This window comes from Dipodomys ordii, unplaced genomic scaffold (assembly GCF_000151885.1).
Source record: "Dipodomys ordii isolate 6190 unplaced genomic scaffold, Dord_2.0 Scaffold81, whole genome shotgun sequence".
Lineage (NCBI taxonomy): Eukaryota > Metazoa > Chordata > Mammalia > Rodentia > Heteromyidae > Dipodomys > Dipodomys ordii.
Genome location: NW_012267297.1, coordinates 145,012 through 169,464, shown reverse-complemented (window position 1 = coordinate 169,464; position 24,453 = coordinate 145,012). Strand labels below are relative to the sequence as shown.

Genomic DNA, 24,453 nt, shown 5'->3' with positions numbered 1-24,453 from the left:
CTGAAATATTGCAAAGGTAACATTTACTTGGTACCAACAGATACAGCATCAATTGATAATATAAGAAGAAAAATGTATATAAAGATAGAATTTAAATAATATTTTTAAGTGATTAAACAAAAATAACTTGAAAAGTATATCTAGCCATGGATAATGGACCTTTTATGAGTCTCTAAGTTCCTCAGCTATTACTTCATAAAGACAATACATTATGATATACAAATGAATTGTATTTTTGTAGCATATAAAGGCATTCTTGAAATTCTAAAACAATATAGGTTAAGGAGAGAGGGAGATGGAAGAAGAAAGAGAATAAAATGATAGCAAAAGTGAATGAAATAAGAGAGGATGTGGGAGACTGATACAACAAAAGAGATTAAGGAATATAGAAAAAGGCAGATGTGTGAATGGAAATACACAACTATGAAGCAAAGTAAACTCTATTGAGTATATTAAAATATGGAACTTTTTGGACAATTATAGTGAGTTGTGATTAAGAATAATGATGATGAAAAAGTAGGAAGATAATTTACTTTAACTTTTGGAAAAATATCCATAAACTCAGCTGCACAGGATGCTAAGATTTGTTTATAATGGTTTAAACTTGAGCAGGATGGTCAAGAGAATAATATTTCTGGTTAACGATTACATAGCTAAAAGTGAAGCTGTGGCTCAAATATAAAGCACCAGCCTTAAACAAACAAACAGACAAATAAACAAACTCAGGGACAGTACCCAGGCTTTAAGATCAAGACCCAGGACTGGCAACAAAAAAATTAAGCAAATGATTAAAAACCCAAATTAGAATACTAGAAACAGTGTAAATATACTAATGGTGATAATTGGACAAGTGCAGAGTACATGTTAAGAACAAAAAATCTATAGAATGAAATTCAAAATTACCTGGCTCTGGCTACAATTTGTGGCTTTACCACTACTAGAGAAATGAATGAATCACTTATTCATCGAATTGATTTCAGCAATATAAACTAATATAAGATGGAAAAATGTAATGCAAAATTTACTATTAGCCTTCTACATATTTGATCATACATGTAAGTTTCATCTTGAGGGCTTATTTCTCATGGTGTGTTATATCCCGGAAGCCATGCAGAAAATTTCTTTCTGGCCTTAACAAGATGATGTAGCACTTGGGGACAAAGATGCAGCCCAGGAGCCCTGCACTGGAAGCCAATATGGAAAAGACCTCTGTAGCTGCCATGACTTTCCCCTTGGCACTATGGTAGACAGGCACAAAAGTGAGCCAGACACTGCAGAACACCAGCATGCTGAAGGTTAGGAACTTTGCTTCATTGAAGGAGTCAGGCAGGTTCCTGGCCAGGAAAGCCACAATGAAGCTGGCTAGGGCCAAGAGAACCAAGTATCCCAAGACAGAATAGAAAGCAATAAGGGAGCCCTTGTTACACACAATGATGACATGGCCATGTTCAGAGTGGGCATCTGTATCAATGAATGGAGGTGAAGTCCACAGTCAGAGTACACAGAAAGTCACCTGGATCAAAGTGCAGATGGGAATGATGAAGTTAGGAGCCCCTGATAGCAGCAACCACCTCAACCTTCTCCCTGGAGATATGACCTTGAAAGCTAGAACCACAGTTACAGTTTTGGCCAAGGCAGCAGAAACAGCTACCGTGAATGCAACTCCAAATATGGTTTGCTGTAGAATGCAGGTGACTGTGTTGGGGCAGCCGATAAAGAACAAAGAACAGAGAAAACAGAAAATGAGGGAGATAAGCAGGATGTAGCTGAGAGCCTGGTTATTAGCCTTGACAATGGGGGTGTTCTGATGTTTCACAAAGACTCCAAGAACAAATGCTGTGAGTGTAGATAAACAAAGAGCCATGCAGGCCAAGCCCATCCCTAAGGGCTCTCCATAAGCCAGGAAACTTGCAGCTCTTTGAAGACACTGGTTTCTCTCTGTGTTGGCATATTGATAACCAGGGCATTTCACACATTGTTCCATATCTGGTGAGGAAATCAAATAATCATCATAAGTATCTGTCCCTTTTCAATACTTAAAAGGATATTAGAAAATCCCTGCATAGAGATAATAGTAACATGTCAATACTTACTGGATATAAGCAAATATTAGTCAGGTGCCAGTGGCTTACATGTGTAGTAGTAGTCACTCAAGAGGCTGAGATCTGAGGATCATGGTTCAAAGCCAGCTTGTGTAGGAAAGTCCATGAGGCTTTTATCTCATATTAACCACCAGAAAATCAGAAATGGCACTGTAGCTCAAGTGGTAGAGCACTAGCCTTGAGCGAAGGTAGCTTAGGAACAGTCCCCAAGCTCTGAATTCAAGCCCCAGGACTGGTTAAAAAATAGATACTGAACATATTGGTAATACTTGGGAATATTTGCTTTTTTTTGTGGATCGTAGGGCTTGAATTCTGGCCATGGGTGCTGTACCTGATCTTCTTTCACTCAAAACTAGCAGTCTATTACTTGAGCCACAGCACCACTTCTGGTTTTTTCTGTTTATGTGGTACTGAGGCATTGAACCTGGGACTTCATGCATGCTGGGAAAGCACTCTACCCCTAATCCACACCAACAGAAAGTTTTTATGCCCAAAGTGTCTATCACACACAGAATTTCTTGCCATTTCTAACATCTCATCAAAAATATTTCCAGACTTCCTCATGTTGCCATAACTTTTCTCAGCCATGTGTGCACTTTTCAAACCCCTCATCTAAAAGGGTGCATCATAGGGTTTGTACTTCCCTGTATGTCTCTGAACAATATAAATAGGAGCACAGAAGCTATTTCTTGCAGTTGTTATATTTGTCTCTCCAAATTGCCTGTCATGAATTGGGCAACATAAAATCAAATTGCTGTTGTAAAGTCATTCTGTTCACAAACCTTGTTCCTGCATCTTACTCAATCCACAGCAATTTCTCTGTTGAAAGAATGTCCTGGGCACCGGGAAATAAATCTGAGCAAGGTCTCTGTTTTCTTTGTATTTTAACGTTAATTTTGAGTAAAATGGAGATCTCATCTTTTTAAAACTTTGCACTTAATATGATGGATGTTAAACTTACATTAGTGATTAGTTGAATAAACATACATACAAGAGAGTGTAAAAAATTAATCCTACACAAAATTCAGAGCCCGTGAATTGTTTTTTTCCCAAAAAAACAGCATCCTCTAAGTTCACAATTAAACTACTAAAGTGAAGGAAGGAACTCTTCGATGTTGCTATCCTACTACACAACTTTTTCATTGCATGGATTTGGGGACACTAGGAGAGAATATAAATTTCTCCCCAAGTCATGAACTTGCCTGTTCCATTAGCCATCTCATTCTCTGAGCAAGGGATACAATCATAGCAACAGGCAGCCTTTTCCTCTTGAGGGGATTTCCTGAATCCTGGACCACAACTTTCACTGCAGACAGAGTGAGGAGGCTGAGGAAAATCAGATCTGTTTCAGTAACTGTTCAGACTTTTACCTGACACTCCAATATTTCCATTATTTTAAACCATAAAATTATTAAGCATAGTATTTTTTGCACATGAATCTGGTCAGTTAATTCAGTGTCAGTATAGATTCCACATCATACCACAAGTGGCTTATGTCCTATAACCTTGATCTCTACCAAGACTATTGAATTCTTAAGAAGTGTGAGAACTTTAAAAGTTGGCAATTACTGGTGAGAAAGTAAGTCCTAATGGCCAGCCCTATGGACTTTCCTTGAATTCATGTCATTATTTGTTTACTACTCATTTGTGACCTATGAAGAGTAAGGAGAAAGTATCCTCTTTGAAGCTTGAAAAGTATGTTGTAAAATAATGCACAGGCCTCCCTGTTATTTGAACACCACACCCATCCTATCTTCTTATGTATACAGTGTCCATGTGATGGGAATCTTGGTTTTGCTCTGGCTTTTTCACTGATTCCTCTCAGCAAAGGTGCCTAAGCAGCAGGCACGTAACCATTGAATAGAATTTCCACAAGAGGGAGCGAAATAAACTTGTAAAACACATAAAGTGATTGCTCTAATACTTTGTTGCAGCATAGAAACTTGCCACGAAAAATGCAATTCAGACTTTATAATAACATTCTCAGCACACTTTTAGAAATGCACTGTTAACTTATATATAGGAGCTAATCCTGGGTCTTGAACTCATACTCTGGGCACTGATCTTGAGCTTTTTGTGCTCAAATTAGCATTTTACTACTTGAGCCAAATTTCCACTTGAGCTTTTTTGTGGTTAATTGAGATGAGATTCGCATAGATTTTTGTGCACAGTTGAGCTTTAAACAAACCTTTAGTAGTCTTAGATCTGAGGCTGTCAGACACCTGAGTAGACAGGATTGGAAGCATAAACACCCAGCCCTGTTAAATTATGCTGTTCTTTTCATATCCAATACAATTTCTTATGTTGGCCAATACAATTTCTTATGTGGAAATATTTTAAATGTACAATACTAGGATTTTAATAAGCATATAGGGTATAAATTGTGTGTGGTGGGGCAGAATTGTCTTGAAATGAGAGCCTATGCTGTGTATCTGAGCTATGTTGCTTACTACTAGCACTGATGGGTAATATACTGCTTCACTTCCAGCTTTAATGATGGTTAATTAAAGGTGAGTGTCAAAGCCTTGCTTTTTAGCACAGCTTTGTAAAAATTATCTTCAGCCAGTGATGTAACTGTATTATAGGTGCAAGATACTGGCATTCAACCAGGTATAAATTTTAAGGATAAAATTTTTTTACTTATATATCATTAAAGTCATTACAGTTGAATCCAAACAACCTTTGTAGTTCCTATGGTCCACTCTATCAGATCTTCAGATAAAGTCAGTTGATGACCATGCGGAGTATATGGGGAAAACTTTCCTACTTTCATCTCAAATTGAAGACCTTCTGGAAAATTCCAAATGTTCACAATATCATACTCTGCCACCAATTTCTTTTTCTCATGAAGAATCACTTGATCTCCAGCAGGATTGTGAAACTGGATATTCTTCAGAAAAGAATGTAGCTAAAAGGGAAACATCATATTACGGTGAAGTACACCCCAGAGTTAAGATGGAAAATGTGAAGTAAGATAATTTTCTGTCTCCCTTAATTTCTGATTCAGAATTTAAGAATATTAAAGATATGTAATGAAGTTACACAGAAGAAAATCTATCAAAGAATAAAAATAGTCTTTCTGAGGGAATTTTATTGTTATTTATGTAATGAAGTCATAGGTTGTCATACCAACTCCAAGATATTAATTATAGAGAAAGGAACCTTCAACATGGAGGATGAGAAAAGAATTTTTGAGGAAACTTTACATTAAAATATATTGTACAAAGCCACCATGGGAAATTAAAATAATCATTACTCTTTTCCTAATATATTTAGATTGAGATAGTGTAAAGAAAAGAACATAGAGGAATAAAGATCAAAATACCTGACTTTCTCTTTTGGCATATCTATGTGTGCAAAGTTAAGTCTGTGGGTGGGAACATTATAAAGAAATTAATACACTGAAATAAACATACACAGTTCCAAGAAGGAAATAATGCATGAAAATGCAAGTGATTCAAAATGGACAGAAAAAAATCTATAGAAATGCAAGAAAAATATCCATCAAAGGAAGCACAATTCTTACAGAAAGTAACCAGGCTATAGTGAAGATAATGAAGGACCTAGAAGTTAGTTCTAAAAATGATTTGAAAACGGGGTGATGAAAATGTTTATGAAAAGAAAGAAAACATACACAGGACAAATGCTGAGCATGATTAGACTAAGTAGATTAGTAGAAGATTTCATGGCATCCACAAAGATAAAGCTAAACAAATATCACAGATGAAAACGGGTGCAAGGAATATATCTTCTCTTGGCAAAATGATATGAGTGAAGATGTAGATAATTCATGGAAACTAACAGCAAAGGAGCTGGCAAGAGCTTTAGGGATCAATCAAATGGCCCACTTTAAGATCACATATTCAGGAAGTAGGAAAGTCAGCTATTAAAGAGATAGGAAATATATCTAGTAGAAGTATAGCAGAATAACTCCTGACCATGGAAAAATATAGACACATTCTGGTTCAAGAAGCCTTAGAACCTTAGAAATCCAAACAGACCAGATCATCAATTCCACATTGTAATTCCCCTAGGTTCAACAGTGTTGGTAATCCTGTTCACTAAGCAAGGAAATAGAAGGCCTCTTTTCAAGAGGAAACCAATTCCTTTTAAATAGTCATGAGTGGAACAATTTTCATTCACCTACCTACCTATGGTTTTCCACATCCACTAATTTTGTGATTACCTTTAGTTTGAGTTTGGTAAAATTTTAATACATAAAATAGAACAAAACTCAATCACTTATGAAAAATATAGATAATTCTGTGCAGAAGGTTACCATTTGCAATTACTTAGGCAATGCAGAGTAACACATTATTTATAGCTTTCAAAACATTGACTATTAGCATGTTGAGGTGATTTGTAACTGAAGAATTTTTAGAAACATGGAATATATCTTGTCCTTGTTCCTGGCCTGCTTTTCATGAAGAGCACATGAACACATGTCTAGAGATTCTCACAGACATTTAAAGAAGTATAGTATCTTGGGTTTTCAGACAATACCTCAAATATTTAATTTCATAGAGTAAGAAATCTCTCTATGAATTAACTTTCTTTTGGTGTGTGACATCCAATAAAGAAGACCTTACCTGTGCAGGGGAAAGCACCATCACTTTTCTATTTCTCATTGTTTGTATTTCTGTTTGGTGAAGCAGCATCTCATGGAGAGCCTGGGCCACAGCATATACAGCATTGTAGATAGTGTAACTGTCCCTAGACATTGTCTTGTCAAATGTGTGTCTAGGCAACCAGTCCAAGGAGGCATCATGAGTACATTTCTCCCAATTTACACAGTCAGACTCAGAACCTGAGCAATTAAAAGAGAGAAACCACAGCCGAGCAAGAAAAAAGTCTTTTGGGTATTTAAAAGGGTTAACTGATTTGAGAAAATCTGTGAATCCAGAAACATCTGGGCGATGGTGTGAAAAAATGAGAGGTACATGGAATGAACCTGGAATGAAATATCTCTTTCTCAGGGTTGAATCCCATTGAGTGTTCATGATAAAAACTTTTCCTTTTATTAATATTTGTTCAATACACATCATTAAATAATGCATGAACTCATTATCAGCATATATGATGACTACATTTGCTGAAGATTTATTTATCTGGTTATAATGTGCCATGATTTTGAAAATATTCGAGATGGCATAATTTGGGAATGTTAGCTCAACAGCTACACAAACTCTGTTCTTGCCCATCTCTTCTTTCAATGCAGGAAGAATCCATAAACCATTCTCATCTTGTATGGTTATCAGTCCCACCCAATTCCAGCTGAAGTGAAGTAATAATAATACCATGGCACTGGCTATTGATGTGTCTCTTGGGGCCATCTGATAGAGACCAGGAAACATGTTATTGTCACTCAGAACATGATCGAAAGGCCCAGAGGTAAGCTAAAGGGAATAAGAATATGATGCAGCATGCATGAAAGAAAAGATTTTCATCCATCATAATCCCAGCCATGATGTTATATAACCATGTAAAATAGATGGAAGGTATGTTTTCCATTTACTTTTTGAAAGAAATAAATTTTTAATTTTTAAAATTATTTTACAACATATCAATTTGTTTTACAAAAACTCTTAAACCTTGTCACTGTTTCCTTCAACTCCTGTAAGCTATATCGACCCTACATATTCACTAACTTTCTTAGTTCCATTTTCACATATGTACATTATATATTATGTTGTTTTCTCCCACTCGTCTATTCCTTCTTCCTCTTCCACATGTGGGAGAACATCACCTCTTTTCTCTTTCTGAGCCTGACTTTTTCATTGAATACATCTTACACATGAGCCTGCATATGTGTGTGTGTGTGTGTGTGTGTGTGTGTGTGTGTGTGTGAGTAGTAGTAGTAGTGGTAGTAGTAAAGGCCCAGTAACTCAGGATCTTATGTAGTTCTTGGCTTTTTTCCTTAAAGGTAGCATTCTACCACTTGATACACATGCTACTTCCTGCTTTTTCTCTGGTGATTTGAAATGTTTCCTGAGTCAATAGGATTAGAGATGTGAGCCATCAGCATCAAGCCAAGCATGCCATGACATTTTAAAATCATATTCCATTTTCTGATTTCTTAAAGAACATCAATGTTAAGGTTTAAAACTCCAAAATAACTTTTTCAGCTGTCTCTTTTCAGCCTTTTTTCAAACTAATCAGACTATAAAGTTCATATTTACCTTTGAATACTTACTCTCTGATATGACAAAATTGCAAGGTTCATAAATCAAGGCTCTTCCTATCTTTCTCTTCCAAAACCTGACTTAGCACCAAATTAGGCATTCTTAATATTCCCCAACCCTCCGACTCTCACCTGTGGAAACCTGTAGAGGCCCAACAGTGTCCCAATCTGGGAAGATATTGCTCCTGAAGTTCCTGTAATTACTGCTATAGGCTGATTGTCTCTCATACAGTTATAGTTTGGAATCTTGTAGTTCCCAAAGAGGCAAATAAAGGGATTTATAAATGCTGTCCATGTTCCATATAGAAAATCATAGATATTAAATCCCAGAGTCAAATTATGTAAAAGATCAGGGTTTTTGTTGATCTCTTCAATAGCAAAAGCCAAGGACAAAACAAACTGGTAGTTTTTGAAGGAAAACCTGCATAATGAGCATACCAATTCAGGAAAAGCATTTCAAAATTATGACTTTTGTGTAATCAATACTTGCTTCTCTCCAATTGGGATGAAATATGAATATAGCATTTTGTGTTTGTATATAAGTTTATATAAGGACATGAAAGGAATTTGTCAGGAATGACATTCAGAAACTTAGTTAAGCTGAGAGCTTGCTTCACCTCCACTACCATAATCATACAGCCCATAAAAAATATTCCATTAAAAACTAGGGAGGCTTTGATGAAACACAAAATATTCTGTTGCCTTCACCTTGGAGGGTGACTACCTCCACCTGTGTGAAAAATCTGTTTCAGTCACTCAGTTATGCTATTTGGTTATATTGCAGGTTGAACTAACAAATCGTCAATTTAATAGAATCTTTCATAAGGAAAGTGTCATTTAATGAAGATTCTGCTCACAAACCCAACAAAAATCATCAGTTCTTCCTGAAATATCAATCAGAACAAGAGCTTAAATATCAGGTGGGGGAATTTTATTGTTATTTTTGTAATGAAGCCGTAGGTTGTCATCCAACTCCAAGGTATTAATTATAGAAAAAGGAACCTTCAACATGGAGGATGAGAAAAGAATTTTTGAGGAAACTTTACATTGAAATCCATTGTCCAAAGCCACCATGGGAAATTAAAATAAATCATTACTCTTTTCCTAATATATTTAGATTGAGATAGTGTAAAGAAAAGAACATAGAGGAATAAAGAAGATCAAAATACCTGACTTTCTCTTTTGTCATATCTATGTGTGCAAAGTTAAGTCTGTGGTGGGAACATTATAAAGAAATTAATACACTGAAATAAACATAAAATGCAAGTGATTCAAAATGGACAGAAAAAAATCTATAGAAATGCAAGAAAAATATCCATCAAAGGAAGCACAATTCTTACAGAAAGTAACCAGGCTATAGTGAAGATAATGAAGGACCTAGAAGTTAGTTCTAAAAATGATTTGAAAACGGGGTGATGAAAATGTTTATGAAAAGAAAGAAAACATACACAGGACAAATGCTGAGCATGATTAGACTAAGTAGATTAGTAGAAGATTTCATGGCATCCACAAAGATAAAGCTAAACAAATATCACAGATGAAAACGGGTGCAAGGAATATATCTTCTCTTGGCAAAATGATATGAGTGAAGATGTAGATAATTCATGGAAACTAACAGCAAAGGAGCTGGCAAAAGCTTTAGGGATCAATCAAATGACCCACTTTAAGATCACATATTCAGGAAGTAGGAAAGTCAGCTATTAAAGAGATAGGAAACATATCTAGTAGAAGTATAGCAGAACAACTCCTGACCATGGAAAAATATAGACACATTCTGGTTCAAGAAGCCTTAGAACCTTAGAAATCCAAACAGACCAGATCATAAAAGAATATGCTACTCAACACTGTAATTCCCACAGGTTCAATAGAGTCCAAGGAAAGGATCCTGGAAGCTATCAGAAAGGAATAATTGATTACTAATGAAGGAAAACTTGTCAGAATAAATACAAATTTCTCATCTGCGACCATGAAAGCAAGGAGAGCTTGAAATGGTGTATGCAAACAATTACCAACCAAGAATAATGTATCCAGTAAAACACTCCTTCATAACTGAGGGAGAAATATAAAACTTCATAACAAGAATAATTGAAATAACTTTCTCCATCAAGCAAGCACAGAAACTAAAGATGTCCTACGTATATAAAACCAACCCACGAGAACACTCTTTATTAGAGAGCCAGATCAAAATAACAGGAAACGATAAGGCACAGCCACCTAGCAGATGGATAACATGTCAGGAGTTACCAAAAACGTCTCAACTCTGAATGTTAATAGACAATTATCCAAATAAATGGCACAGATTTGGGAATTGGATAAAAAAGTAAGACCTATCCATCTGCCGTCCACAAGACACACGTCTTGCCAACAAAAATGAACATTCTCAAATTGAATGCCTTGAATATCTTTCAAGCAAACGCTCCCATAAACAGGTTGGAGTAGTATTCCTAATATCAGATGAAATAAATGTCATATTAAAATTATTGGGAATAAACAAAAAAGGGCATGACAGATTAATAACTATAACTCTCCTTCAGGAGCATATAACAATTGTAAATATCCATGCACCAAACACTGAAGCACCAAAATTCATTAAACAAATACTTATTAATCGAAAACTTTTTAATCTAAAAATTAGATCCAAACAATTGAATGTTGGTGACATCAACATTTTACTGTTGCGTCTGGATATATCAACCAGGCAAAAATAACATCAGAGCTTAACAACTGCATTGATAAAATAGAATTGCCAGATAAAATTCAAATAATTAAGAAGAATCAGATACCTTTTTAAAAATGTTATTTTATGGTAAAGATGCTGGATAGAGGGGTTACATTGACATGAATAAGGTACATTTCTCATTGAATATTGTTACCCACTCCATTGTTGTTCTCCCAGTATCCTTCCCTTCCCCATTCTTTCCTTTACCATGAAGTTTTAAAGTTCATTTCCCACATAGTGTCCTGTATCATTGTTGCAATGGGTCATCCTTTGTCATTATTTCAGCATTTTGTTATTTCCCTTACCTTTCTCCAATCAGATAAAAATAATATACAAGATGGAGGGAACAAGAATCAAAGACAGAGATTGCCATGAATAAACCAATGAAAAAGAAAAATGAAATGAAATAAGTAGAAATAACTAGATACAATACATTGGCGACATCAAGGTTGACAACTGAAAACAAAAGACTTGTTTCCACGTCTTGTAGTTCATCTCAATTAACACCATTTTGTATGGTCATATGTACATAGCTCTTGAGCTATTATGGTTCTCTCTCAGTACTAACCAAGGCATATAGTAATTACTATAAATGAGGTAAAACATAGAGCCTATGTTTCTTTGGGTCTAGCTTACTTCCCTTAATATGATTTTTTCAAAGTCTTTCCATTTCCTTCCAAAAGTGCCAATATCATTCTTTCTGATAGAAGCATAAAATTCCATTGTGTAAATATACCACATATTCTTGACCCATTCATCTATGGAGGGGTATTTGAGTTGGTTCCATAGCTTAGCTCTGGTAAATAATGTTGCAATAAACATATTTGTGCTGGTAGCTTTAGTGTGTCCTTGTTTGGGATCATTTGGATAAATGCCCAGGAGTGGGATTGTTGGATCATAGGGGAGTTGTTTAGTTTTTGAGGAACCTTCATACTGTCTTCCAGAGGTGGAACCAGCTTACATTCCCTCCCACAGTGTTGTAGTGCTCCCTTTTGGTCATATCCTCACCAGCAGCAGATACATTTTTTTCAGCAGCTCAAACAACATTCTCCAAAGTAGATCATACTGTAGGTCAGAAAACACTTCTGTGCAAAATCAAAAAAAATTAACATTATTCCCTGCATCCTGATGAATCATGGTGGATTAAAATTAGAGCTCAGCAGAGAAAGCTATTACAGGAAATTCCCTAAAACATGTTGAGTTAACAACATATCACAGAATGACCCAGGGGTTATTGATGAGATTAGAAGGGAAATTCAAGTGTTTATAAAACAACAGAAATGAAAACTATAAAAAACAGCTCCTCTAGGACACAATGAAGGTTGTACTCATTAGAAATTCTATAGCTCTAAATGCCTACACAAACAAGAGAGATCACAAATCAGTATTTTAATGATGGATATTAAACCTCTTGAAATACAAGAACATGACCAACTCTAAACCACTAAATTGAAACAATAAAATTAAAAACAGACGTAAACAAAATAGAGAAGAAAAATACCATAGTAAGCAAAAAATAGAGACTGGTTCTTTCAATAAATTAACAAAATTGAGAGACCCTTAGCAAATCTGAACTAAAAGCAAGATAATTCATCCAAATAAATGAACTTAGAGTAAAAAATGGGGAAATCAATGCAAATACAATCAGGACTCAGAACATTAGAAGGCAATAATTTTTAAACTTCTGTCATAACAAACAGAAGAACCTGGAAGAAGTGGTAAAATTCCCAGAGAATATTGATATACCCTATCTAACAAAAGAGATTGGAACCAAATAAATACACCTATAACAAATAATGAAATTGAAATGGCTATGAGACCTCCTGTCTAAGAAAAGGCCAGGACCTGAAAGATATACGACCGAATTTGAAAAAGCCTTCAAAGAGAAGTCACACCAATCAATATTTTTAAACTCTACAATGAAATTAGAAAAAATAGATTTCTACTAATCTCATTCTTTGAAGCCCTCAAAACACTCATCCAAAGACCAGATTGGACTCATTAAAGAAAGAGATCTATTAATTTATCAAGAAATTTCTGGCCAACCTAATTCTACAAATATAAAAAATGATTGGATCAAAAGATTCAGATCAAATAGATTAATTCTGTGGATACAAATCTTGTTCAATATAGTTAAGTCCATTAGATTATTCAACACATCAAGAGGAGAAGCAAAACAAATATATGATCATTCAAAGAGATGCAAAACAAACATGTGATAAAATTCAACAACCTTTTGTAATAAGTGCTCTGGAGATGCTAGGGATCCATGCCAAGTTCCTGAATATAATATAGTCCATATATAACAAAACTATAGCCAGCATTATACTTAATGGTGAAAACTGAAACCAATTTCCTCCAATATCAGAAGGAAGAAAAACACGCCCACTCTCTCTACTCCTTTTCAATATAGTAATGGACTTCTTAGCAAGAGCAATAAAGCAAGAGACAAATAAAGGGGATCCAAATAAGTGATAAGTAAAACTATCCTTCTATGCAAATGGCATAACTATGTATTGAAAGATGCTTATAGATTCCTCTCTGAAATTATTTGAACTGATCCAGAACTTTGGGAATGATACAAGATCTAAATTAACCCACAAAAATCAATAGCTCTCTGGTCTGCTAACAATGAAAAGTTTGTGACTGAATTCAGGAAAGCAAATCTTAATAGACTTAAAAAAAACTGAAAATACCTTAACCTTTAAATACCTTAAAAATTGAATTACCTTAACCAAAGGTGTGAACAAAATCTGAAGAAAACTCTAAAACGCTGAAAAATTAAAGTGTTTATAAGGAAATGGAATATGCTTTAATGGTCCTGATTGGGAAGGATTATCATCATGAAAATTGCATTACTGTCCCAAGTTATCTACATATTCAATGCAATACCCATTAAAATCCCAACAACATTCTTCAGTGATATAGAAGACATCTAAAAATTGTTAATGAATAATAAAAGACCCAAACAGAATAAATGAGCTTTAGTATAAAGAACAGAGCTAGAGGAATATCAATACCCATCTTCAAACTCTATGACAAAGGTGTAGTCAGAAAAACTATCTGGTAGTAACTAAAGAATAAGCCTCAGGACCAATGGATTTAAGACCTAGAAATAAACCAGAATACTTACAGATACCTTATATCTCACAAGGAAGCCAAAACAAAGCATGGAAGAAAGCCTCTTCAACAAATGGTACTGGCATAATTGGGTATACAAAAGCAAAACACTGAAGTTCAATACATATATATCACCCTTCACCAGAACAATTCCACATGGATCAGTGACCTTAATGTAAGATCAGATACAGTAAAGGTATTACAAAAAGAGATGGAAAACACGAATGATACTTGGGACAGATTGTAATTCAGTCAAGTTCCAGAATCACAACAAATCTAAGAAAATCTAGATAAATGGGATTCCCCCAAAATGAAGTGTTTCTGCATGGCAAAGGGCATACCTACCAAAATAAATAGCCAAGAAAATTGGAGAAATGTTTACTAATTATGCATCAGACAAAGGCTTCAAATGTAAAATCTACTCAGAGGTCACAGATAAAACCCCTCAATAAACATATCTTCAAATAAACAGCAATACAACTCAGAAATGGGCTAAAGACATAAAGAGCAATTTCTCCAAAGAATAAATAAGAATGGCCAATCAATTTATGAAGAGATATTCGACATATCTGGACATAAAAGGTATAAATCGTTAAACAAGATTGAGATTCCATCTCACAACAGTTAGAATGACCAATATCAAGACAACTAACCATAGCAGATGCTGGCAGCAATGTGACCAAAAGGGAATACTACTACAGTATTGGTGGGAATGTTAACTTGCTCAAACCCTCTTGAAAGCAGTATAAATGCTACTCAAAAGAGTTAACATAGGAGGGGGAGGAAGATGGTGGAGGAGAAGCTGGAGGCTAAAAAGCTCTCTCATAGAATGCAGTTTTAGAGTTCCAATAAACAGTCCTAAGCCAGAGAATCACACCAAGTGTGCCATCACAGAACAGAGCGTTAGGCCAGGGAAAATCCAGGCAAGGAGACAGACCTGAGAACTTGCTGGTAGCCATGGCTGTGGCAGCTGCAGTAGCAGCGCCAGCAGCAATAGCTGCTATACCTACAGATAGAGTCTGGGAAAAAGGCACTAGACGCGTCAGGCAAGTGGACTCTACTCAACAACAGCAAGAGCAGACAAGGAGCAGATATCTTCATCCTGCAGATCGAGAACCAGAGATGGCCCAAGAACCAAGACTCTGGCATGAGTAGAACCCTGACATCCTCACTCCTTCTCAGGGAGCAGAGGAGGGAAGGCTGCCCCTCTCTCCCCACCACCAGAGTTCTCCAACTTTGATACTGACAAAGTCCCGGCTGAGCAGCTAGCCCCATCTCAGGCCTTGGAAGAAAACAAAAGAATCATTTAGCAGGTCCTAAGAACCTGACCTGACCAGCCAGGCTCAGCTCTCCCCAGGGGAAAGTCACCCAGCCCAGGCAGAAGAAGCTCCGCCCCTGGAGGATTGGCTTTCTTCACTGAGTAAACAGAGGCTGCCCCCCTACAGCAGCCTAGACAAACAATTGAAATTCAGTAAACATAAACCTTGAGAATGGCTCCAGGCTGGGCTGTGAGTGTCTCAGGAGCTAGCCCCTCAGGGAGAAGCTACTGTTTGCTGAAAGGCCTCAAGCCTACCCAGAACCTAGCTGTATAACAGCATCTCCAAACTAGAAGAAACAGCCATCTCCCTCTTTTGTGATACTCAAAGCAGATCTCCCTCCCACTGAACTAGCCTGGGAGGAGGATCATAAAATCCTGGGTAAAGCAGATCATTTTTCTGCCTGCCCAAACAAACTGACTTAAGAAACAAATCAAGCCAAAGGAAAACCAAACACCACAAGCAGACCAGAGACTCCACCAAGAGACTGGTAACAGACATAGGGGAGATACAGGATCTTCACATTCAACCCCCCCCGTCAAAAAAAGCCTCAAAAAACAATTTTTTGAAACTTTAAAAAAATATTTTTTATATAAAAATATTTTTCTATTAATCTTTTTTTCTCTTACAATTTTTATTTTAGTTGCATATGTGTGTATGGGCTTTTAAAAAATCTTTTTTAATCTTTCTGAACTTTTGGTCCTATTATCATTCTTTTCATTTCATTTCTCTTAATTTCTTTTTTACTTGACTTAATTGATGTTCTGCTCATCTCCATATATATGCCTGCTGTCAATTATTAGACATTATCCCTCATTTCGTGCATACTTAATCCAGAAATTTATTACACAATTCACAACCTCTTAGGTTTCTTTAATAGCAGTATTATCCCGTTATACCTACATAATTTTCCAGTAACAAATTTTAAGAATTTTTATTTTTTAGTTTTTCATGTCTCCTTTCTATCCTTTCCCTCCTCTCATCCTATCCTTTTCTTCTCTCAATATCACTTCTTTATACTTACTAATTTTTAAGTGTTTTACTTTTTAAATTTCAATTTCTGTTTTTCCATTTTATCTTTTTTTATCTCTCTCTTATCATTCTGTCCAATCTATTTCCCTGTCTGAGATTAGGACTTGGCTAAATTCACTCTCCTTTTTACCTCTCCACATTCCTCTAATCCTATTTTCCCCACATTTCTCCCTAAACCTAATGATTTCTGTTTAGCCAAATTCTTCTTTGCTGTTCTTAGCCCATTAAGCCATAGTTGTTTGATGATGAACAGGTTGTATCTGTTGAATTCAATTGTATCTTCAACAATTTTGACTGTGCAACTGGTTGATGCTTGCTTTAAAATAATCTTCTACCACAAAATTGGTGTTAATTTCATACCAAATGGGCATAACAAACCGAAAAACACAAGAAAAATGGCAAGTCCAGGTATCTGAACTCCCACTCATGATAATCACGTGACAGAACAGTTAATGAATAATCCAGAGAGTGCCCAAAAAGCTCTACAAACATTACTGGTAAACATGATGAATGAAAAGATTGAAAACCTGCAAAGGACTCAGTGTGAGCGTGACAGGGAGAGAGAAGAAGCATACCAAAGATTAATACAGGTATCTGTGAGCATTAGGGAACTACATAAAATTAATACAGGAATTAGTTAAGCAGGTTGAGAACACTCAAAGAGAAATAAAGGAATTCCGTGAGCAGGCTGAGAACAGTCAAAACTTAATACAAGAATTGCATGGGGAGGCTGAGAACAGACAAAGAGAAAGTCAGGAATGGCGTGAGAAGGCTGTGAACACTCAAAGAATACTACAGGGATTGCGTGAATGTGAAGAAGCTAATCAAAGAGTAATACAGGAATTGCAAGAACGGGATGAGAATAGACAAAGATCAATAGAGGCATTCATGGAATCCATAAACAGACAGCTTAAAGAATTCAGGGAGACCACAAAGGGAGTGCTGAATGGGGTCCGACAGAAGCAATGGGAGTCCAAGGAAACCATAACCAATCAACTAAGTGATTTAAGAATAAACACTGAACATTAAATTAAAGAAGTAAAGAAGGTCATACAAGATCTAAAGCAAAGCTCGAACAAAGAATTTAAAACCATTATAGCTGACCAATTAGAAGGAAAAGAAATAAAAAAACAAAGTATAAAGTCTTGAGAGTAGGTTTGACCATGCAGAAGATCGAATCTCAGGGATTGAACACAACCTAGATATTATGGAGAAAGAACATACAACTATCCAAGACAAATCCAAGAAATATGATAGATCTATTCAGCATTTGGAAGACACCATCAGAAGGCCTACTCTGAGGATAATGGGTGTAGAGGAGCAACTAGAGACAGAAGTTAATGATCTAGGAAATTTATTTAGCAGGATCCTAGCAGAGACTTCCCAAACATCCAAAAAGATAGGCCTATTCAGATACAAGAAGCTATTAGAACCACAAATAGACCAAAACAAAAATATCCCACTGTCACATTACAATCCGTACAGGATAAATTAGGACCAAGAAAAGATAATTAATGCTGCCAAAGAGAAAAGATCAATCACGTAAAATGGGAAACCAATTAGAATCATCTCAGATTTCTAGGCAGACACAATTAAAGCAAGAAGAGCTTTAAAAAGCAAGAAGAATGATGTATGCCATTCCCTAAAGACAAACAACTATCAACCAAGAATACTGAACCCAGCTAAAATCTACTTCATAACCAAAGGTCAAATAAAAACCTTCCCATAGCAAAAAAAAATTGAAACAATATATCTCCACCAAACCAGCCCTACAAAAGATACTTAAAGATGTCAAGATACTTAAAGATGTCCTACACATAGAAAACCAACAAGACCACAATAAAGGCGAAGAAACCACACCCAAACTGAGAATCCAAGAACCATAGGAAGGACCCAGTTGCCCTAAGCCCCCTAATGGTGGATAACATGGCAGGAACTCCCAAACATCTCTCAGTCCTAACTCTCAACATTAACGGACTGAACTCTCCAATTAAGCAACATAGACTTTCTAGTTGGATTGAAAAGCAAGACATTTCTATCTGCTGCCTTCAGGAGTCACTCCTTGTCCATAAAAACAAACACATTTTGAAAGTGAAGGCTGGACAAAATCTACCAAGCAAATGGCCTGCATAAACAGGCGGGAGTTCCAATCTTAATATCTGATAAAATACGGCAAATGAAAATTAGTGAGAAGAGATAAATACGATGGCTACATACTAATTAGGGGATCTCTCCTTCAGGAGGATATTACAATGATAAATAAGTATTCACCAAACAACGGAGCACCCAAATTTATCCAAGAAACACTACTTTCCCACAAATGCCACATAGATCCAAAGACATTAATTGTTGTGGATTTTAACACACCACTATCCCCACTACATAGATCAACTCGCAAAAATTCAACAGACAAACCAAAGATCTAAACAACTGGAAAAATCAAATAGATTTAACAGACATCTAAGAATATATCATCCAGCAGCATCAGAATACAAGTTTTTCTTAGCAGCACATGGAACATTTTCCAAAATAGACCACATTTTAGGTCACAAAGCAAACTTGTACAAATTCAGAAACATTGAAGTTATACCTTGCATTCTCTCTGACTACAAGGGAATAAAATTAGAACTCAACACCAAAAGCCACCAAAGAAAGTCCGGTAACACATGGAGGCTGAACAACACAATGTTGAATACCAGTGGGTCATGGAAGAGATTAGAAAGGAAATTCAAGTGTTCATGATATTCAACAAAAATTAACACACAAATTACCATCTCCTCTGGGACACAGCAAAGGCAGTACTCAGAGGCAAGTTTATACCTCTGAGTTCCTACATCAACAAATTGGAGAGATCTGAAACCAAAAATTTGATGAGACATCTGAACCTCCTTGAAAAAGAGCAGCAAGATAAACCCAAATCCATTAAAATTAAATCAGAAATAAACGAATTAGTACCCCCCCAAAGCAAAGAAAGAATCAAAACAAAGAATTGCTTCTTCGAAAAAATTAACAAAATTGACAGACCCTTACCAAGTCTTATCATAAAAAGAGAACACACCCAAATAAGTAAACTCAGAGATGAGAATGAAAACATCACCGCAGAAAGAACCAAGATTCAGAATGTTATAAGGGAATCCTTCTCAAACCTTTATGCCAATAAGTTTGAGAACTTGGCAGAAATGGATCATTTCCTAGCAAATATCAACTTGCCGAAACTAAATCAAGATGAGTTAAACCATTGTAACAGGCCCATATCAAGCACTGAAATAGAAACAGCGATAAGAGACCTCGCATCCAAGAAAGCCCAGGACCAGATGGATTTACAGTGGAATTCTACAAGGCCTTCAAAGCAGAGCTCACACCAATACTCCTCCAACTCTTCAATGAAATTGAAAAAGAAAGTTCATTACAGAATTCATTCTATGGTTCCATCAGAACCCTTATCACAAAACCAGACAGGGACTCATCAAAGAAAGAGAACTATAGGCCCATTTCTTTGATGAGCATTGTTGCAAAATTTCTCAACAAAATTTTGGCCAATTGAATTAAAAATATTATCCAAAAAATCATACATCATGATCATTACAGTAATGCTAGAATTTAACGAGCAAAATAGGCCCAAACAAGAATTATCAAAGGAATTTATTTTCTGACAATTATAAAATATTTAAATAATAAAGTATTCAACGTAATTAAAAAATTGATAAAGTGAACTGTTTTTAAGACTAAGTACAGGAAGTAAAATTATCCTTAGAACAAATGAAAATTACAATAGCTTATAATAAATCTATAGTTTTAGAAAGCCCAGGAAGGAAAGAATCTAACAACCTTGCTTAAATCAAGATAGCATGTTCTGGAAGAACAACTTACCCTGTAGCTCAAGGAATTAGAAATGCAACCCCAAATTAGTAGAAGGAATGAAATCAAATAGAAAAATAGCAATTCAAAACACAGTAGCAATGAGCAATGAATCAAAAGCAGCTTGTACAAAAACAAATGGTTGATAAGACTGAAGTAAAAATCAAGAGCAATCACAGAAGAAATCAACACGTACCTCCCAGAATTCTGGATGAGCTGAATCATAATGCTGAAAAGAATCATATTACTGGAAAACATCTACAGATTCAGTAGAGTCTCCATCCCATTTCCTATCACTTCTTTCACACAAACAGAATCAAGACTAAATTTTATGGAAAAGGAAATTGTCCATTAGCTAGACCTATCTTAAGACACAAGAAAAACACTGAAGTATCACCACACCAACCTTTCTCTTATACTAAATATACAAGTAGCAGAAAAATTTTTGTGTTGAAAGCAGACAGTATATCAGTGAAATATAAGGCCAAGAAATAGTTGTAAATAACTACAGATAACCGATTCTTGGAGGAGTTGACAAAAAAAAATGCCTGGCCTAGAGATGGGACCCTAAGAAAGGTGTGGCAATGTGAAACTGGTTATCTATTTGAAAAACACTGAAATTTGACCCTTTTCTTCAATCTGTATTTTTATAACTCAAAAGTTGATCAGTTATTAAGAGATTGAAACTTTATAAGTATTAGAAAAAATGGGGGACAATATAACTTTAATAGAACTCAAACCAGTCATAAAATAATAACAATTAGCTCTGACGTTGACTAAGTGACAGAAACGGTTTCTTATTTGCAAGTCCTTAAATTCTACTCAACAATAGAAAAAAGTAGCTGTGGTTGCATGAAATTGAAAAGTTTCAGCATAATAAATCAAAAAGTGGGACATCTAAATGAATGGTTGAAACTACTTCTACCTATTCATCTCACAGGTGATTAATAGCATAGTGTAAAATAGTTCCAAAAATTTAAATACTAGTAGAAAAATCCAGTTAAGAAACCAACACATAAGCAGATACATTAAAATTTAAATGGAAAACCAATACAGAAAAATGTTAAACCATATGAGAAATCAGAACAATAAAAATCAAAGTTAGAATGGGTTGAGATCTGAGGATCATGTTTTGAAGCCATCTTGGGCATGGATGTCTGTGAGCCTCTTATCTCTATTTAAAAACCATAAAGTGCCAGATGTAGAGCTTTTACTGAGGAGCTAGAGCAGTAGATTGAGCAAAGAAGCTCAGCGACAGTGCCCAGGCAGTTAGACAAACACAAAAGACAAAAAAATAACCAAACCTAGTAGTGATATATAAGATTTATCTTATATGCCATCTCTGTTCTTGTCTGTGGACAGTTATCTCAGTTTCACTTCTTATACTAGGACTTGAAATGGAGTGCAGATGATAGAGGCAATGACATTTCCTCCTGAAGTAAGTATCAAATTAGCTATTATGCAACAGCCAATTACTTTGTTACTTGGAGGTTTGTGTAGCCATTTTTCTATTTTTTTTCTCTTCGTGTATAGCCATTCATTAGTGACTCTGCTTGAGATCAATAGCCAAGGATATGCATGTACACACATAAAGTAGAACTCATCTTTGGCAGATAAAATTCTCCCATAAGTGATCTTTGATAATGCTTGTTAATATGGAGCATATGTGACATGAAATAATGGTGCAGTGCCTATTTTGAAACATAATTTGTCTAAAATAACAGAGAGAGAGAGAGAGAGAGAGAACAGAGAGACCAAGGGCTTGAAATCAGATACTAGACACTGTCTTTGATCATTTTTGCTTCAGATAGCATTCTGCCATTTCAGCCACAGCACCATTTCCAGTCTGACTGAGTAAATGGAGATACATGTCTCATAGATTTTCATGCCCAGCTGCCTTCAAACATTTATCCTTAGATATTAGTTTCTTGACAATTTAGTGCTAGAATGAGCCAGAAGTCTACATTTTTTTCATTGTCCTCAAAATATAAATGTTACCAAAGACAAGTTCTGAGACAACTGGCCTGTGCAGAAGAACACGTGCCTGCAGCCTTTTTAGTACATAACTTATGATAATGACTTGGGTTGTTTCTAGATACTTCAGTTCATCCTCTGCAGTTACTGCTGTGGGGCAGAAGATACTGGAGTAAAGTAATGCAATTACAGCCCTGGAAAGAGAAGCTATATGGAAGGAAACCAGATTACACAAGCAGGTAGAAATTTACTCAACAGTAGATGGAAGATAACATAATGTAACTGAGCTGTTTCTGATTCAATACGAATGGTGGCAGAGTAGAGAAGACAGAGTTTCCTCATCGTTTGTCTAACCTGAGAACAGAAAAGTAAAGCGAATTAAATTGATGAGTTACTCACAGATTGTTCTCTTCATGTATGGAAGCATCACTATTACTGCTACCTGTTCCCAATGTGTATAGAGGGAAAAACCCAGCAATGATGATATCTCCATCCATGTGTGCTCTCTGCATCATTGTAGAAAAGCAGGTAGTGCCAACTGAGGACCTAACAAGAAGGGGAAGCTGGAGAAGGATTGTGAAAGTCAAAAGGCACATCCCTGACACATCTGCCAAGCTGAAATCCTGGCTGGAAATGAGTCCTACAGTTTCCAGAATATATGTTCAATTATCTTTGTATATGTGCATATGTATCTTTTTATTGACAGAGTTGTGTACTGTAGCCCAACTTTCATGGAAACCTCTTGTACTTCTCCAGTTAGAATGGGTAAAACTCTTCCCTGGGGCTCTGCATCTGAGACCTTGAATCTAGGAGGACAACATAAATTGGAAAACATGTTTGAAGATTCTCCTTCTTCATCCCAGGTGCTATGATTTCCTCCAAGACCACAGATAGTGAGGCCGTAGGGATGAAATTAACTTTGATATATTTGGTGCAACATCTGTGTCAAGAAACTCTCAGAATGAAAGCCATTTGGGATGATGCAACTGGATTGCATCAGAGGATGCCTAATCAGGTGCATGGTGAAATGGCCAGAAAAAATGTATGCCAGCTGGATATGAATCTAAGTTATTAGGTCATCACACCTGTGGGTCATTTCACAAATTAAATATCCATAGCAGCCACAAAATATTGCCAGTTGTTCCAGGCAGATTTCTAAAATATCATGGTCACAGGCCTCCACAACTGCATCTACTTAAATATTCCCAGGAAGCAATGTTGCTGCTGAAATTAGAAGCATTTTATTAAGGTCTCTGGGTGGAATTTGCATCATATATTTTGACAAATTCAAAGATCAACATATTATAAATATATCCTCAGTTAGGTAGTCTCCATGAATCAAGGTCAACCGCAAAACTAAGCTTCACATTTGCATTCTGAACCTTCACACAGACAATTTTTAATAAACTTGCTAACATAGATCACTATATTATTTTTCATGATGTACTAGTGTGAGAATATGTGGTAGTGGAGGAATTTCTTCTTTATCTCAAGCAATATCAGTATCAAATCCAGCTATAATGTTTCTACTTGTCACAAGATATTAGAACCAAATTCTATGTAGAGACCTCCATGGCACTATAGAACAGAGTTACTTCAGAGCAGTGAACACACTCCTCACAAGTCACAGTGGTGGATCACCATACACATATAAACAAAGCAGAATATCTTTAAAATATATACTTTACTTTAAAATAGTACGTGGATAAAGATTTTCAAAGCTTCCACTGGTCTTTAATAGGTCTTTTTTTTTCCTGATCAGGTGTGGGGTTTGAACTCTGGACCTGCCTGCTGTCCCTCAGCTCTTCAGCACAAGGCAAGCACTCTACCATTTGAGCCACAGCACCACTTACAGTTTTGTGGTGGATTATTGGAGATAAGAATCTCAAAGAATTTCCTTCCCTAGCTGGCTTTGAACTTCGATCCTCAGATCACAGCTTCTTGATTAGCTAGGATTGCAGGCATAACCCACTGGTGCCTGGCTTTTTCTTTTATACTTTTATATATGTTACCTTATATAGAATTTTAGACCTTACTTTTAAAATTCTTGGTAGTATATCTTAGCTATCCAGAGGTATTTTAATATCTGACCATATATCCATGGAATGAACCTCAGTCTCACAGGTAGTGGCATTGGTTCACATGTCAAAT

At 36.0% G+C, this 24,453-nt stretch overlaps 1 protein-coding gene across 1 annotated transcript in view; it reads right to left on the bottom strand.

Moving 5' to 3' along the window:
• Positions 1 to 22,814, bottom strand: part of LOC105992189 (vomeronasal type-2 receptor 116-like) — a 28,018-nt gene extending 5,204 nt beyond the window's left edge. Inside the window, 7 exon segments of the mRNA XM_013025013.1 lie at positions 1,113 to 1,986; positions 3,305 to 3,428; positions 4,783 to 5,010; positions 6,692 to 6,909; positions 7,300 to 7,498; positions 8,416 to 8,704; positions 22,702 to 22,814. Of these exon segments, the coding sequence (XP_012880467.1) occupies positions 1,113 to 1,986; positions 3,305 to 3,428; positions 4,783 to 5,010; positions 6,692 to 6,909; positions 7,300 to 7,498; positions 8,416 to 8,704; positions 22,702 to 22,814 (2,045 nt within the window).
• Positions 22,815 to 24,453: the final 1,639 nt, after the last annotated feature.